The sequence below is a fragment of the Triturus cristatus genome, chromosome 11 (assembly GCF_964204655.1).
Source record: "Triturus cristatus chromosome 11, aTriCri1.1, whole genome shotgun sequence".
In the NCBI taxonomy this organism is placed as follows: Eukaryota; Metazoa; Chordata; class Amphibia; order Caudata; family Salamandridae; genus Triturus; species Triturus cristatus.
The window spans coordinates 182,411,228-182,426,846 of record NC_140594.1 but is presented as its reverse complement, the minus strand read 5'-3'; the positions used below and the strand labels follow the sequence as shown (position 1 = coordinate 182,426,846).

At 43.1% G+C, this 15,619-nt stretch overlaps 1 protein-coding gene across 1 annotated transcript in view; it reads right to left on the bottom strand.

Annotated features, from left to right (window-relative positions):
* ALDH2 (aldehyde dehydrogenase 2 family member) overlaps positions 1–15,619 on the bottom strand; it is a 125,048-nt gene that overhangs the window by 27,560 nt on the left and 81,869 nt on the right. Inside the window, exons 9-11 of the mRNA XM_085634478.1 lie at positions 12,418–12,602; positions 11,420–11,584; positions 4,691–4,848 (exon numbers count right to left, since the gene is read on the bottom strand). Coding sequence (XP_085490604.1) covers positions 4,691–4,848; positions 11,420–11,584; positions 12,418–12,602 — 508 coding nt within the window. The remainder of the gene's footprint in view (positions 1–4,690; positions 4,849–11,419; positions 11,585–12,417; positions 12,603–15,619) is intronic.

Sequence of the window (15,619 nt, the reverse complement as noted above, 5' to 3'; positions counted from 1 at the left end):
CTCATGGCGTTTTCTTCTGCCGTCTTTGCCGGTAGTGCGTCAGCCGCTTACGGTACGATCTCTAGATGATGGGCCCGAATCCCGTCGCTTGCCACCAATGTTAGAAGGCGATCCCAGGGGCGACAGGGAGGTCACCTGACCACCCAGAGACCTACCCTCGGGGTAATGTAGCCAGGCACTGGCGGGAGACTCCTCAGAGGAAGAGTCTCGTATCTAGGATCGTACACACAGCACCACGCGACAAAGGGACACCACACAGTAGGTTCTTGGGAACAGATCTTTTATCTACTCAGCTACGTTGGATCTTTATGATCACCAAGATGGATATGTACAAATAGAGCACGGGCTCAGAGTCTCGGTAGGGGAAAGGGGGTAGCGGGACAGTCTTTTGGGGATCCGGATCAAATGCAGGGGCGTACCCAACGCACAGCTCACAATCCTCGAGCCGGGGGGGATACGCTGCGGTCCAGCCGGACCGAGGGAGTCGTTCGGAGCCGCGAGTCACTCAGCGGGGCTCAAGCACGAGTTCGGAGGTCTTACGATCTTCAGGGGAGCCGCGAGTCACTCAGCAGGGCTCAGCACCAGTTCGGAGGTCTTACGATCTTCAGGGGAGCCGCGAGTCACTCAGCAGGGCTCAGCACAAATTCGGAGGTCTTACGATCTTCAGGGGAGCCGCGAGTCAATCAGCAGGGCTCAAGCACAAGTTCGGAGGTCTTACGATCTTCAGGGGAGCCGCGAGTCACTCAGCAGGGCTCAGGTGTTCCAAGGTTGCAAGGGAGCCGCGACCACGTCAGCAGGGCTCTCGTCGTTCCAGAGTCGAATCTGCCGGATAGTCCCAGAGCACCCCTTGTTATAGGTCCCCCCCTCTTTGATGTCCGGGGTCCGTGTAGGCAGGGGTCTTAGCGCCTGGGGGCCGCTCGTTGGAGTTTCCTGCCGTTGTTCTTTGATCCTTTCAGGGCCGGGTCGAGAGGAGTCCCAGACACCCAGCAGGCGTGGAGCCAGCCCTCAGGGAGGCCGGAGGGCCGATCGAAACCAATCTCCCGAGGGGAGGTCAGAGGTGCGATGGAAACTGCTCCTCCCTCTCTCACTCCATGGGAGCGCGATGTTCCCCAGCCGGGGCGGCGCCTCTAGGCCTGGGTTGTTCTGGGGCCGGGCGGCCATCGTAGGTGCATGAAGTGGGCACGCGGGCCCTGTGGTGCTGGGAAGATGGAGGGCACGGACAGGGAAATCCGGGTCGGGTGTGTGTGGGCCCTGGCGGGCAGGACCGGCTAGGCCGGGTACTGAGGGGCTGAATGAGGTGTACGGGTCAGGGGATGGGGCTAGGGGACAGGGATGGCCATGCCACAAGGCCGGTTCTAACAGATCAAGAATATAAAGTCTTCCAAGAGAAGTTGCTTTTGATTACATGAACTGTATTTGGTACCCTGTCTCTTGGGTTGTGGGGCCACTCTTGCTTTCTTTTGAGCAGACACTACAAGCCTGGAGTCCAATCTGTGGAGCAGTTCCTCCTCTTTCATGAGACGAGAAGTAGGAAGGAAAGATGAAAGAATGATGGACTGGCCCATGTGAAAGGCAGATACCACTTTTAGTAAGAAAGACAAAACAGCTACAAAGGACCAACATAAGATTCAAATTGAACTGGGGAACTATATATAGAGTGGGAAGAAAGAAGAATAGTCAATATTTCAGAAATCGCTAATGGTGACAAACAAACAACAAATAGCTGGTCTGAGAAACACATGAAGGAGGACATGACATTTTACAGTAGTCACTGCAAGGCAAGATGCAGTCTGAAGTGTACAACATTAGCAAGGTGTGAAAGAAGAGTTTATATCTTCCATCTACTGAACAGACTTGTTACAATGATCCTAATAAATTAAGTTTAATTAGGTCTGCTACTTCAGGCAACAAGCAGAAGGACTCTGGTTGGCACAGTTTAATTTCCACGTGTGGGGTCACTTTACTTGCAATCTAGCTATGTGACCTAGCAGTCCCCTGTGATTGCCTCCCAGTCGGTAGCGAAATGGTAGGACCCCACCCCCTCCCAATTGAACACTGGTGGCGTTGGCACTCGTGATGGTTTTGAGGCTGCAGGAAAAGTACAACCAGCAGAAAACAGAAGAAGCTGCTGCTGTTGGTGCAGATGGCGCCCATGGCTCCACCCTTGCCCCCAAAAGAGCAAAACAGTTGCAGGGGTATTTGGATCATATAAGAAGGTTGTCAATGCCAGGGTGATTGTGCCATAATCTTGAAATTACCTGTACAACTGGTGTATTTGCTTAGCTGGGGAAGCCAGGCCAAGGAACGAATATCAGACGTACCACACACACCAATACCAAGTAATATGTTAAAATACAACTTTTACAAAGCAGTGTACATTTACAACGTGTGGTTTGACCATGTTCTACTTTACAACTCAAACATGCACATAAAACTACCTCTAGACATCCCTTTAAAACTAATTTCTACCCTCTTTAACTCATCTATTCCTGAACCCTAGATTGCCTTACAACCCTTTACTCCTACCCATCCCTTAAACCTCAAAATCCCTTATTCCTTACCCTACCCACCCCTAAAACAGAAAACCCCCTACCACCCTTTACTCTTAGACATCCCTTAAACCTAAAAAACATCCATCCCACACTTTGCTCATAACCTCCCTTAAACCAAAACAAACCCTTAGTACCCTTGACTCCTAGCCATCCCTGTACTTTTAAAACCCTTTACTACTACCCGGTCACCACTATGTAGTTATAGTTAAGTCAGAGTTCTCATCTGATGAGCTTTTTTTAGTTTTGCTAATAACCTTGGTGCCATCTGATACATCTTCACTAAACCTGCAAATAAAAGTTCATCCACCTCAACATCTTCTTGGAAAGTTCCATCAAACAGGGGCTAGGAAAAATGGGGGTTCCAAAACAGGTTTACACTACGCTAATTCTCATAGGAACTTTAAGAAGCAATACAGAAAAAAATGGCTGAACAGAAATAGTTTAAATGTGTCAGAAAAGTAGAGGTTTACTCAGAAAGTGTGCTTTGTTATTTTGTGTAATCAGTTTAGCCGTTTGAGAAATTAAGCTTAAAAAAATAGAACATATCTGGACCTCAACAGTCCAGCTATCACTACGATCGGCCACTTTAAAGGAGATTAGCCAATCCGGATTGACTGATCACAACCTGAACACTATGTTCTGACATGGTCCTTGAGTTAGAAAACTTATATAAGGGGCAGGGTGAGCACACTGTGAGTGAGGCGGTCCCCCCTTGATTGGCTGGGCACAACATAGTATGGCAGCCATTACTGGACTCAGGGACATGGTCCCCATTGAAATGCATTGTAGTTAAATAATGTTTTGAGGATCACAAAATGGAGCACATACAAAAGGGTGATAACAGATTTTATGCATAATATACATCACTTGTTGGTGGCACCATATTAATTTTAGGCATTGTAGTGTGTTCAGAGGAGATTTTACCCTGTGTAAAATGTAAAATGCTGATCCTCTGCTGTGATTTTATGAACTATGTTTGAAAGAAAACTGTTCTCTATCATGATTTCTTAAGATTTTACGAAAGGTGCTCGAGAAGCTAATATGGGAGCATACTTTCTGTGACTTCACACTATTTTCCTCAGTCATGTAAGGAAAAAGTCCGACATACTGAGTAAAATATGTACTTAAAACAGCAGTATGTCAGTTGATTCCCCAGTGTTCTACTACAACCTCTCTACAGTGTTCTAATGAACAACTAGGGCACCAACATTCTTATTTATGACATTGGTGAGGTACACCTGAAGCCATCTTGATTTAATCAAAGCTAAAACATTTCTTCAAGAATGAACAAAAGAGGTTTCATTCTTTCATTTATGGTTTGTGCTGTAGACAGCACAATTGGGACTCATTTCCTATTAGTTCTCAGAGGTGAAGGGGACCGGGAAAACAAGCTATCCACAGTGGAAAAGCTGGAGGAGCAGTGACAGCACATCAGACCACTCAGGGCAGAAGGTAGGGAGATGGATGGAATCTGACAGCAGAGGATAGGGAGGAAGTAGAAAAGGGCACCAAGATTAGCACAGAGGATAGCACGAGGGGAGAGGCAGCACAAAAGCCCATGCAGAGCAGGAGGGAGGGAGCAGGGCACAGACTTGGACAACAGAGGGCAGGGAGGAGGGTGCAGGGGCAAGCACACAAAGAACAGAGGGTAGGGAGAAGGGGGCAGCAGCTAACATACAGAAGGCCAACATGGGAAGTAAGCGGTCTACAGAATGCTGGTGGGAGGGGGAGGGGCAGGGGCATGGGCATGGTCACAGTCACTTCTTTATGCATATACAATTCAAAGTCTTACAACTGTTCTGTACGAACCTTTTCATTGAGCGTTTGGACATATCATATCAACTGCATCGCTTATAAGAGCAGAGTCAACCAATAGAAAAAAAATACTTGTAATAAGTTGACTTGCCACCTACAAACAGACCTAGACACACACAGGATATTATGTTTAGTATTATTTATACATGCAGAAAGCTCTAGACATTTTTCAAAAGTTGCTTCAAGGTTACAGCATTTTGGGGGATGATCACTTGTCTGATCAACACTTCAAGTCAGCTTTTCTAATATGAGGTCATAAACGCTATATTATTTTCATAATATAATATTGCAAGTACAGTTCTCGGACTCATATTAATCCTTACCATACAGTTCCAGCTCTCACTCCGTGCGCGACGTAGTTGGCCTTATCGAGATCCTTTGTAAAGACAGCCGCCGCAAGGCCATATATGCTTTTATTTGCCCTATTAACAACTTCCTCAAGGGACTTGAACTTTAAGATCGACATCACGGGCCCAAATATCTATTGGAAATAAAACAGAGCCTTCAAAGCATTGCTTCCGTAACCTGCATTGGTATTTTTAGGATTTCTCCCAATAAAATAAATTCTTATAAGTTATTTCACCAGCAACACTGACCGCTTTAGTTTGAATCAGAACATTTTACTGCTGAGCACATCACAAAGCAGCATGAAAAGAATAAAACAGACAACATTTCTATGAGATAGCTTAATTGTTCAATTGAGTTAATGAATCGAAATTCAAAATGATGTAGTGACAGAGTTCCCTGTATGTGCGTAATTCATACAAGTATCTGTGTACTATACATCAATGAGTTTACATTAGCCTGACAATTAATGTTAGTTTGCCTTTTTTTGTTAAAAGTTTAGGTGTTTGAGTAAAGAATTCATAATTTTCTCCTTTTATCCTGCTTTTTTTTTTTTATTAAGTTAACATAGTTTCAAAGTAATAATAGAGGCTTGGTGTCTGGCGAGTGAGTGAGTAATAAGCCCTCTTGAGTAACACATTGGTGTCCACAGAGACATTAGAGGAATGAATATGCAAGTAAAAAGCATGGGTGACCCATGCAAACCAAGAAGGAGATCGCTTGAAGGGAGTGCTCAAAATAAACTAGGTTCCATAAAGATAATAATCCAGTGCCATTAAGAGTGCCTTATGTAGGTCTCAGAAGCAGATTTTCAGTATATCCACATAAAATACATACACATAATGAATATAACTGAAATAATTCACATTATCTAGAGTTATCCTGAATTCTTGCACATTGGCCTTTGGGAACCTCGTGGTGCCAGGTGTCTATGAAATATATAATCAAATTCTTCCAAATTTCACTTGGTATAAGAAATATTTATCTTCAGATTTCTCTTAATCTGGATATCTCTAAGAACAGTTCAAATTTGTAATTCTAATGTAACAAAAACATTTTATACCTATCAATGCAGCATGGAATGTATGACGTTACAACGCATGCCTTTACAACGCAGTTTTTACATCGCAACATCCTTTATAAACGCATACATTTACAAAGCATTCCATTACATCGCATACCATTACATTGCATGTAAGGTTTGTGTTCAATAGTGTAGGGGTAAAAATTACTATTCTAACTCCAGGGGGTGCAACAGTAGGGTCAGTGTTGGATAGTGTAGGGGTAAAAAATAACCATTCTAACTCCAGGGGGTGCAACAGTAGGGTCAGTGTAGGGGTAAAAATTACTATTCTAACACCAGGGGGTGCAACAGTAGGGCCAGTGTTGGATAGTGTAGGGGTACTATGCGTTGTAATGCCTGCGTTGTAGTGACATGCATTGTAGTGTCATGCAATGTAATGAATGCGTTGCAGTAACGTGTTGTAAATGTAGTGCGATGTAATGACTGCGTTGTAAGGGTTGTTTCCCTGTAGCATGGTATGTCTTATCTTAGATGCTCAGTTGCTCTTTGTTGCAGTCAGACAGGTTTGACATGTGTACTGACAATCTATTGGGGTTAGAGTTTGGAACATGTTGTACATCTGGCAAAAACTTCTGACTTCCAGTGTCTAAAATAACCCCTCTTTTGCATGTCACTGCTCTCATGAACCACGTTTTCCATCTGCCTCAAGCAAACTTGTACACCCTGATAAAGCTAAACATTTTAGCCAGAATCACGTGATTAGCCCAAATAATTTCCATTTGGTGCTCTCCTGATGCCACAGACTTTAAAACATAACTGAAATATATTTTAAGTAACTTCCTCTTGCTTGCAATTCCAGCGAACACGAGTCTAGCAATGCCACATTGTTCCTTTTCTTTTTTTCGTGTTCAAAGGGTTTTTCCATCGATTCCAATTGGCCTTGGGATCTGTAGCACACTTATGAATATTTCTAGCAATATTAAACCAGTAATTCAAGCTAATGTGAAAACCTTCTTCTAACCACTTAGCCACATGACTCTCAGGTAGTGGTCATACTACTGATTTTTCCATAAGCAATGTTCGTTCATATTTATCTGTAACCTGCTGAATAGCTAAATAAGCACTTGTGTTTTACTTACTGCACATTGGGGCTACTATTTTCATCAAGTTCTGATCATGTATGCTTCTTTAAACCAAACCACTTCTTCAAACTTTCTAACGCCTAAATATAAAAAATGGCATACTTTCAGAGCAAATGCGTGCTTACGTTGAAGTCGGGGGTTAATATTTCTAGATAATCTAATGTTACAATTACCCAAGAGAGGAGTTTCTTCATAAAGAGATGGACATATTTTCAATATTTGACGATGATTAAGCAGTCGTTCTATTTTGCTCAGCAGTGGGGAGTGTTTTGTACGTGGACACTGCTTTAGTGTCTAGCATTGATCCTGCACGTGTGCATTTGAGGCAGTGGCTCACTAATTCTACAGAACTTAGACTCAAATTAACAAGTACTTTTGTTGTCACGAAATCTGCTTGTTGAAACTCACATGCATTGTGACTGTAAAAGCAGACATCAATGCATTTTGCAAGTCGACTCTTCAAAATGCCTTTTGCGACTGAATCTGAATTTAAAAAAAGAAATACCAAGCCTTTGCAATCTTGAACACATTTGAAACCCCAACTGCTGCTGTAAATCACTTACCAATACTCCAGATTTTCTGGTAACTGAGTTGCAAAGTGGAAATTCCACTTTGTAAACAGTGGTGAGCAGTTTCAGGGGAGCATACAGTGGGCCAGCAGACAAAGTTATTATCCTCCTAATGTAATTTCCTGACTGCCAACATTAAAAACACAAAAAATTGCATTATACAGAGAATGGCGAGAATGAGGTGCCGTCTCTCACAAGTCTCCATCCTTGCATTCCCCAGAAGTGCATGTTGCCTCATATTAATGAAGCATTAGGTTCTGCGATGTCTAGCAAATGTGGTTCGCGATGCGAAAGATAAGTACACCAGTCCCATCACAAAATGTAAAGTAGGTCCAAAACGAAAAAGTGGTTTGTGACCTGCCCTATGTACATTGTGTCTACGACTCTGAAAATTGAATTGGTAAGCTCTTCGTATGTAGCAAATTCTTGGAATTACATTTGTTCTTATGAAAATCACTTTTCCACATAATTGTACGATGCAGCAACCTCCATTAATCCAAGTCTAACGTAGTCTTTTGCAACAGGCGTTTAGTGGACTCCCTGCTATGATCAATTAACAGATTTTCAGATACACATTACTACATTTGAAAATAGACAACAGACTTTATCGATAGCTGCGTGAGGGATGCAGCCAGCAGTATTTGAAGCATGGTTCTTCTTCCACATGAAAATAGCGTCCACTAAAAACTATTTATGGCAAGAGAAAGGTCAACATCTTGAAAACACAAACTTTAAATTATTTTCTCATGCATAGGTTATTCATTGCATCTATACCAGTGCTGTTCTGTCCTGGAGGTTTTCTTTCTTGTGTTAATTTATTGCACAGTTCTTTCAAAAGTAAAACGGTCTCTCTGAACGTCACTGCACAGAAAAAGGAGTTGAAGGCATAAGCACATAACAGAGGTTTTTTGTGCCAATGTTGGGCACCCTCTGCTTTAGGTTTATTTCTTTAAGGACGGTGGTGGGGAAGTGCATGAAAAAAAGAGCTGCATAACAGAACAGTACATCACCGGGCATGAATCATCGACTCCGCTTCTGTGGTAGTACTGGGAGCTCTGAGATTTGAAGAATGTAATGTGTTTTTCACTATGTTATGGAGCAAGAGACAGAATATACCAACAATGTACGTTTTTGTACCTATAACCACACACTAGTCTTCTCTCACTCCTCGGAAAAGAGAACCCATAAAGCTTTGAGCTCATTCACAGATAAGTAGGAAGACCTGTCCAGCACCAGACTGTCCATCAACCTTCACAGATACATTACCCAAGGGAGATGTTTTAGCAATTGACTTGGTGGGGACACGACTCAATACTTGTGTGCAGGATGAAGAGAACCATTAAACAGAAAAAAAAAAACCTCAAACCAGACTCATGACAACATTCCAGAGTTAAACTACTCAAAAGTCGTCAAAGCTGAAGAAAAAGGGTTGTCATCCAGCATCTCTCAATTATCGAATTGCAAAAATACTACATCATTGCTTCATCCCGATCAGGCCGGGTTTATGCCCCGGTGGGTGACCCGCTACAATATTCGGCACGCACATATTGCCATGGCAACTGTTCAGGGGCTAGGGGAACGGGCTGCACTACTCCTTGCAGACATGGATAGGGCATTTGATTCCCTTAGTTGGGTATACCTATTCGCACTCCTCCGCAGATTGAATTTTGGACCACGCTTCTGGTCATACCTGACCTTACTCTATACAGACCTGACTGCGTCCGTGCGGGTGGCGGGCTCTCTCATCCACATTCTCTATCAGACGGGGCACCAGGCAGGGCTGCCCACTGTCCCCCTACCTATTTGCATTAGCAATGGAATCCTTAGCGTCCTGGGTGCGGATGGACGCCCAGGTAACAGGTCTTGAGAGGGCACCAAGTCTGTCGGATCGTATTGCCCTGTACGCTGATGATGTTCTTTTTTCTTACTAATATAGACAAGACAGGACCGCTATTGCTGCGCATTATGCAGATTTTCGGGGAGACCTCGGGGCTATATATGAACCCTCGTAAATCTACTCTTTGGGTCCTTGGGGGAGGGGCAGATCTCGGTTCCTGGGCTCCCTCCATCCAGGTAGCCTCTGGGGGGCTTGAAGTATCTGGGTGTGTTTCTATCGGATTCGCCAGTCACCTCTTGGGAAAGGAATTTAGCCCCTGTATGGGATCGTGTGCAGGAGGATCTTAAAACCTGGTCTCATATGCCACTGTCTATATATAGCCGATCGGCTCCCCCGCCTACTTTATCAGCTACAAAACCATCCCAATCAGATTTCTACCGGATGGTTCCGACAGGTTAATTCGGCCCTGGGACAGTTTCTATGGGCTAGTGGAATGGCGAGGGTGGCCCTGCGGACCGGCTTCCAGTCCACGTACTGCGGAAGGCTGGCAACCTCCAACATCCTGTCATACTATATCGCCTCACATCTGCTGGTTCTTAATGAGTGGTGGTATGGGGATAGGGCCGACCCAGCCTACGCAGTTGAGAGGCAGTGTATGGGAGATCACACCTTGCACACTATACTCTACTCCGCGCCGCTACGCAACTCCTTGCCACCTGCTACAAAACTTATCTTCCAAATATGGCGACAGGCGTTGCGGAGGACCACGTGGTGGAATAAATTGACCAGAGACCCCTCTTTGGCATAATGGGTGACTGCCGCAACTTGCTGCATTGTCTGGCTTTCGGGGCTGGAACCGTATCGGCCTTTACTCTTGGGGACGTGATGCGGGGATTGATTTTGAAATCTTTTCAGGATCTACAGAAGGACTCTCAAATGCCTAAAACCCAATTTTACCGAAATCTACAGTTCCGACATGCCATCACTCCATACATTGAGGGGTTAGGGTCCTTGGCTGAGTTTAGTCCCATAGAGGCAAAGGTATTAATGGGGGATCTCCATGATCACAAGATCTCCAAAATGTATTAGTCCCTGGTCACCCATAGCATCCCCACACTGCAAAGCCTTAGGGAGGCCTGGGAGGAAGACATAGGCCCACTGGAGGAGGATTGGATGGAGGCCTTGGCCTCCCCGCGGGGGTCAGCCATAGTCATAAGCCTACGCCTTATCCAGTTTAAGAATCTCCACCGGGTCTATTTCACTAGGGTCATACTCTGGAGGGCGGGATTGGTGGCCACCCGGTGCGTCAGCTCCATACTGTCTGGCACTGCTCCACGTTAGGACGATTTTGGTGGGGGGTTATGTCGTGCCTCTCCGAGGTACTGGGTTGGGACCTCCCCAGCTCACCAAAGCTGGTCCTGCTACATGTTATGGACGACATAGGAGGTAACATATACAAGCGCCATCTTATGTGATTGGGGTTCATTTTGGCCAAGAGATATCGCCAGAGCCTGGAAGGCTCTGAGGGCGCCCTCGGTATCTGCGTGGAAAAATGGCATGGATGTCTGTATGGGTCTGGAGATTCCCATCTTTGTGGCCAGGCGGTGCCCACTTAAGCATTATAAAATCTGGAAGCGATGGGCAGAGTACCTTGGCTTAGAGCTGGAACCAGTTTCCGTAGCCAGGTCGCCCGACCTGGCTTCCCTCCCACTCTAGTCAACATACAATATTGCCCCTTGGGTACTGCTGAATCATGCCTAGGTAGACAAGACTGTTTTCTTGAGGTGCTGCTCTGGGGTAGGTGCGAGTGCGATGGGGGTGGGTTTTTGTTTTATTTTAAACACATTTTTCTTCAGTTTGTTTATTTTGCTATTGAAATCGTCAGTCAATTCAATGTACATTCTGTATGCACAAGATGCTGGGTTACAGTGCTCTGCACTATATTTGTTATTTGACAAATAAAATCTGTTTAAAAAAACAAAAACAAATAAAACATACAAGGTTAGCAACAAGGTCCCAACACCCAAATCGACCTTCGTATATAATAATGTCTTATAACAATTTGCAAATCGGATGCTTTAAATTAACCCCATATCAGACAATATCATACCAAAGGTCCGCAAAGTGTCACATACCTCTTCCGAAGCAATGGTCATGTCATCTTTCACATTTCCAAACACCGTGGGCTGGATGAAGTATCCTCTGTCTGCTGCCACCCCTCCACCATGAAGCAACTGAGCGCCTTCCTTTTTCCCAATGTTGATGTAACCCAAGATCTTTTTAAACTGTTCCTCATCCACCTGCACAGGAGACACAGCTTCAATGATGTAGGGTAGTTGGATGGTGTTACTCATGCAAAACAATGGTCGAAGCTTTACAGTACGGCTGGGCAAAGAGAAGATTCTTCTTCGAGAAAAAATTGAACAGAGCCGTTTCATCCCCTTGCTTGGTATTCGATATATAAATGCACCTTAAAAAGTAGTCAACAGCCTGGTCTGCAAGGTAGAGTATTTGTCAATAGGAAAAACAGATGGACATGGCATTCATATTTCTAATTAGTGTCTGCAGATGCTGCTATGATCAGCGGTTTATCTTTTGATAGTTTACCGACTCACAGTGGTCATTTAACTCTGTAAATTGAATTTCCATGGTTTTCTTAATATAGTGGAAATCGGGAAGGAAATAATTTGTTGAAATCTAGTTCAAACATTCATTAATACACCTGTGTAATAAGACTAATCTGAAAATAGAAACGTAGGAGTCCTCCACAAATTTACAAATCTGTTTTTGAGTCGTGAAAAATCAGATTAAGCAGGAGAGGGAAAATGTTATTACAAGAAAGGGAGGCCAATTTGGACAGAGAATTCCATGTAAGGCTTTTATATGTAAAAATGATAAGCTGTGCTCTTAAGCTTCAGCTGTTCCAGAGCACTGAACTACAGCATCATAAAAATCAAGGCTAAATCACTACTAATAACGTTTCAAATGCCACTTAATTTAAGGCACTACAGGCAACAGGATCTGTAAATGATAAATGAAGCGCCCCAGCTGGACAGCCAATGACCTCGTCTTGAAATACAAATAAAAGGACTAAAAGCTTTGTGAGAACATAGAGGTTCCACTTGAGGCACACCTGAGGTCCTTGCTCAGTTTTGAAGTCAAATGGATTCCCAACCACTCTTTGCTTTGCTCTTTCAATGCTTCTCTCTACAAATTCCTGATAGATGTCCTCCTGAACGAAAGTTCTGGATCCAGCGCAGCAACACTGCCCTTGGTTGAAAAACAAGGCAAAATGGGATTGCTCAACTGCCAACTCCACTGCAAAGAATCAGAAAAAAGAAAACATTTATTTTCCATTGCAGCAGTTGCAAAAGTAAGCACTTTTTAAACAATTAATATGTGCTCCCCGAAATGTCTCGATTCTTAGTGCTAGAAAGTTCAATGCTACCAAACGAGACATCTTTTCAACTGAAATTCGGGATTTAATTTTGGTAGACTTTCACTTAACCCTCATTAGCATGAACCACTCAAACAATAGTTTTATCAAGAAACCTATTGAACATACTAGATATGATGAGGATAACACCAATCCACAGAGTATCAATTCTGATTGATTCGCTGAGAATTGGCACAATAGGTATCAGTATATGCAATATACCTTCAACCTCCAGTTAAGCAAACCTGAATAAAGAAAGAGCGGAGAGAGAGTGAGAGAGCAGAGAGTGAGCAGAGAGTGAGCAGAGAGTGAGAGAGAGAGAGAGCAGAGAGGAAGGCCAGCCGAGAGAAGAAGGCGAGAGAAAGAGCGGAGAGAGGAAGGCAAGAGGAGGGAAAGAGGAAGGCGAGAGGAGTGAGTGAGTGAGTGTGTGTGTCGCTCTCGCCAGGTGAGGTGCTAGAGGGGATTCACTGGCAGGTTTAGAGATTGTTTATCTAGAGTTAGTTCTGGATAGGAGGATCAAGAGGAGAGAAGGGGTGCAAAGTGTACAGGGTTTCCACAAGTGAGATCAGGGAGCAGTGTATAGGTTTGCATTGGAAAATATAAAAAATATTTTGGCAAGGCATGGGATGTACGTGTGCTGCAAAGGTGGGGCCATGGCTGCACAGCATGCATGTTTACAAGAAGTAAGCGGGACATTCAAGTTAGCATGATTTGCATAGCTGGATTCAGAGGCCTGTCAGCGACTGCAATTGAAGCTTGGCCAACTGAAAATCAGGGAGGCCTTAAATTTGGCCTTTGTAATGGAGTAGCCTCTATGCCAAACTGTAAATCAGCCCCCGAGGCGGACATGCATATGGTTGCTTCCGTTCTGAGGAGGCACAGTGGTAAAAAAAAAAAAAAACATAATGGACTTTAATATGTTCCCTAGCAACTGCCAGTGCTCGAGACCTCCACAAGCATTCACCTTTTTATTGTTTTAATGAGATGTCCACCTATAAAACACTCAACACAATGATTGTGTCGGAAACCTTTATAGGTGGTCATGGAGATCAGTCAATTGCAGTAAGAAGAATGACACTTTTCTCCCTCTATTTAAGCAAAAGCATCACAATCTTCTACTGGTTTTCTTCCTGAGGTGCAAAGACCTTTGGTAGAAGGATGACTGACACAGAACCTCAACAAAGTAGACTATTTGGTCAATCGAAATTTTGCATGGAGTTCTTTTCCAAATAAGATCACATCTTTTTGGTGTCCCAGCAATGATAAGTGGACAAAAGCAAGACACTTTGGCTTCACTTGTCTTACTAGACCACTGCCATTTCACCAATGCATCTTTACAAAAAGGCCCCCCTCTCTATCTCATCTAAGATAATGCCTCAGTGTACCAACAACTTACACATCTTCAATCAAGAGGTCCAGAAAGCAGCAGTACAACTCATCACTCGCTAGCCCCAACCAATGCTGAGAATTTCACAAAACATTTCCCCTTGTGCGGTATGCTATAACCTAACTTCACAACAAAATAGGTTTCGGGGCATACTTCTAACTCTGCCTGCTGGAACAATTCATTCACTTGTTTTTGTTGTTTTTCGTTACGTCACTAAGATGAGGTTTTCATTTCATTGTGGCTATATGACAGAAATAAAATCTACTTGGATCTTCCAAAAAGATGAATTGTTAAACTGCACCTACTACACAGTACCTCTCAATGACAGCAGCAAATGATGAACAGAGACAAGACAGACTCATAGGAGCAAGAAGTCTGGGGCAGTCTCAGACGAGATGGTTACTACTTCCCAAGTTCCTGTCACCAAGTTCTGTGCTGTACCCTCGAAGTTCAGTTTTGGCTTCACAGTACTTTGATTTCACTTAGCAATGTTCAGCTATTTGCTATAAGCCCAGTTCAGCTATTTGCATGCCACAATAAAATTGTATAACCCAGTGCAAGTGATATTGATATAAAGGACAACACTAACATTAGGTATTCAAATTTCATAATAAGATTCTATTGCAAAACAATGAACATTGAATTTCATGATTGTAATACTACGGTAATGGCAGAGAGAAACAGTAGGGTTGGGCTACTATGGTCTTAAAAGCAGAGACTGAAAAAGATACGTTAAGTTAAAGACCCAGTTAAGTGAAAAACTGGGAGTAAGCAAGTAACTTTTATTGACTGATTGATAAAAATCACTAAAATATATGTGAAAACGTTAGCACAGAATTTCACACTGCTATACTTTGGTCATGGTCAGAGTAAAACAGTGATTGGCTATAACCATTTGCAATTCGATAAAACATTTGAATCTATAAACAAAATGTATCATTGTGCAAAAATTGGTGCAAGGTAACACTAAAGTGCCTTAATTATAATCCATATTAAAAATATCTATAATTGATTAATGATTAGTGCAAAATAACACTAAAGTGCTTTAAGGATTACAATCCATACTAAAATATTAAACAATGGAGCGACCTTGCTTATTCCACTTAATACCGCTATTTGTTAGATTGAGATTACTAAAAATGTTAGATATAGGTTCAACCTTGCTTAGTCCACTCATCCCGCCACTATGTTACATATTTCGAAATTACAGATTTGAGCAAAATTAAACAGTTCTTAAAAATCATCAAACCGTCCTTAATAAAACGGATACATTTCATTACGTGTAGCACTAAGGTGATGTACTTCTACTCCATGGTTATCCATGAAGATTGTTAGAATAATTTCAACATATTATCCACTAAGAAGTAATTGATAAATCAACAGATCAGACGGATAGATTTTACAGATAAACACTAATGGCTTGACAACATGTTCTCACAACAAGTTCAATGAGCAATAGTTTCAACAAAGTTAGTCCTACTTGGAGTAGACTAGGGCAGACACAGACTATAT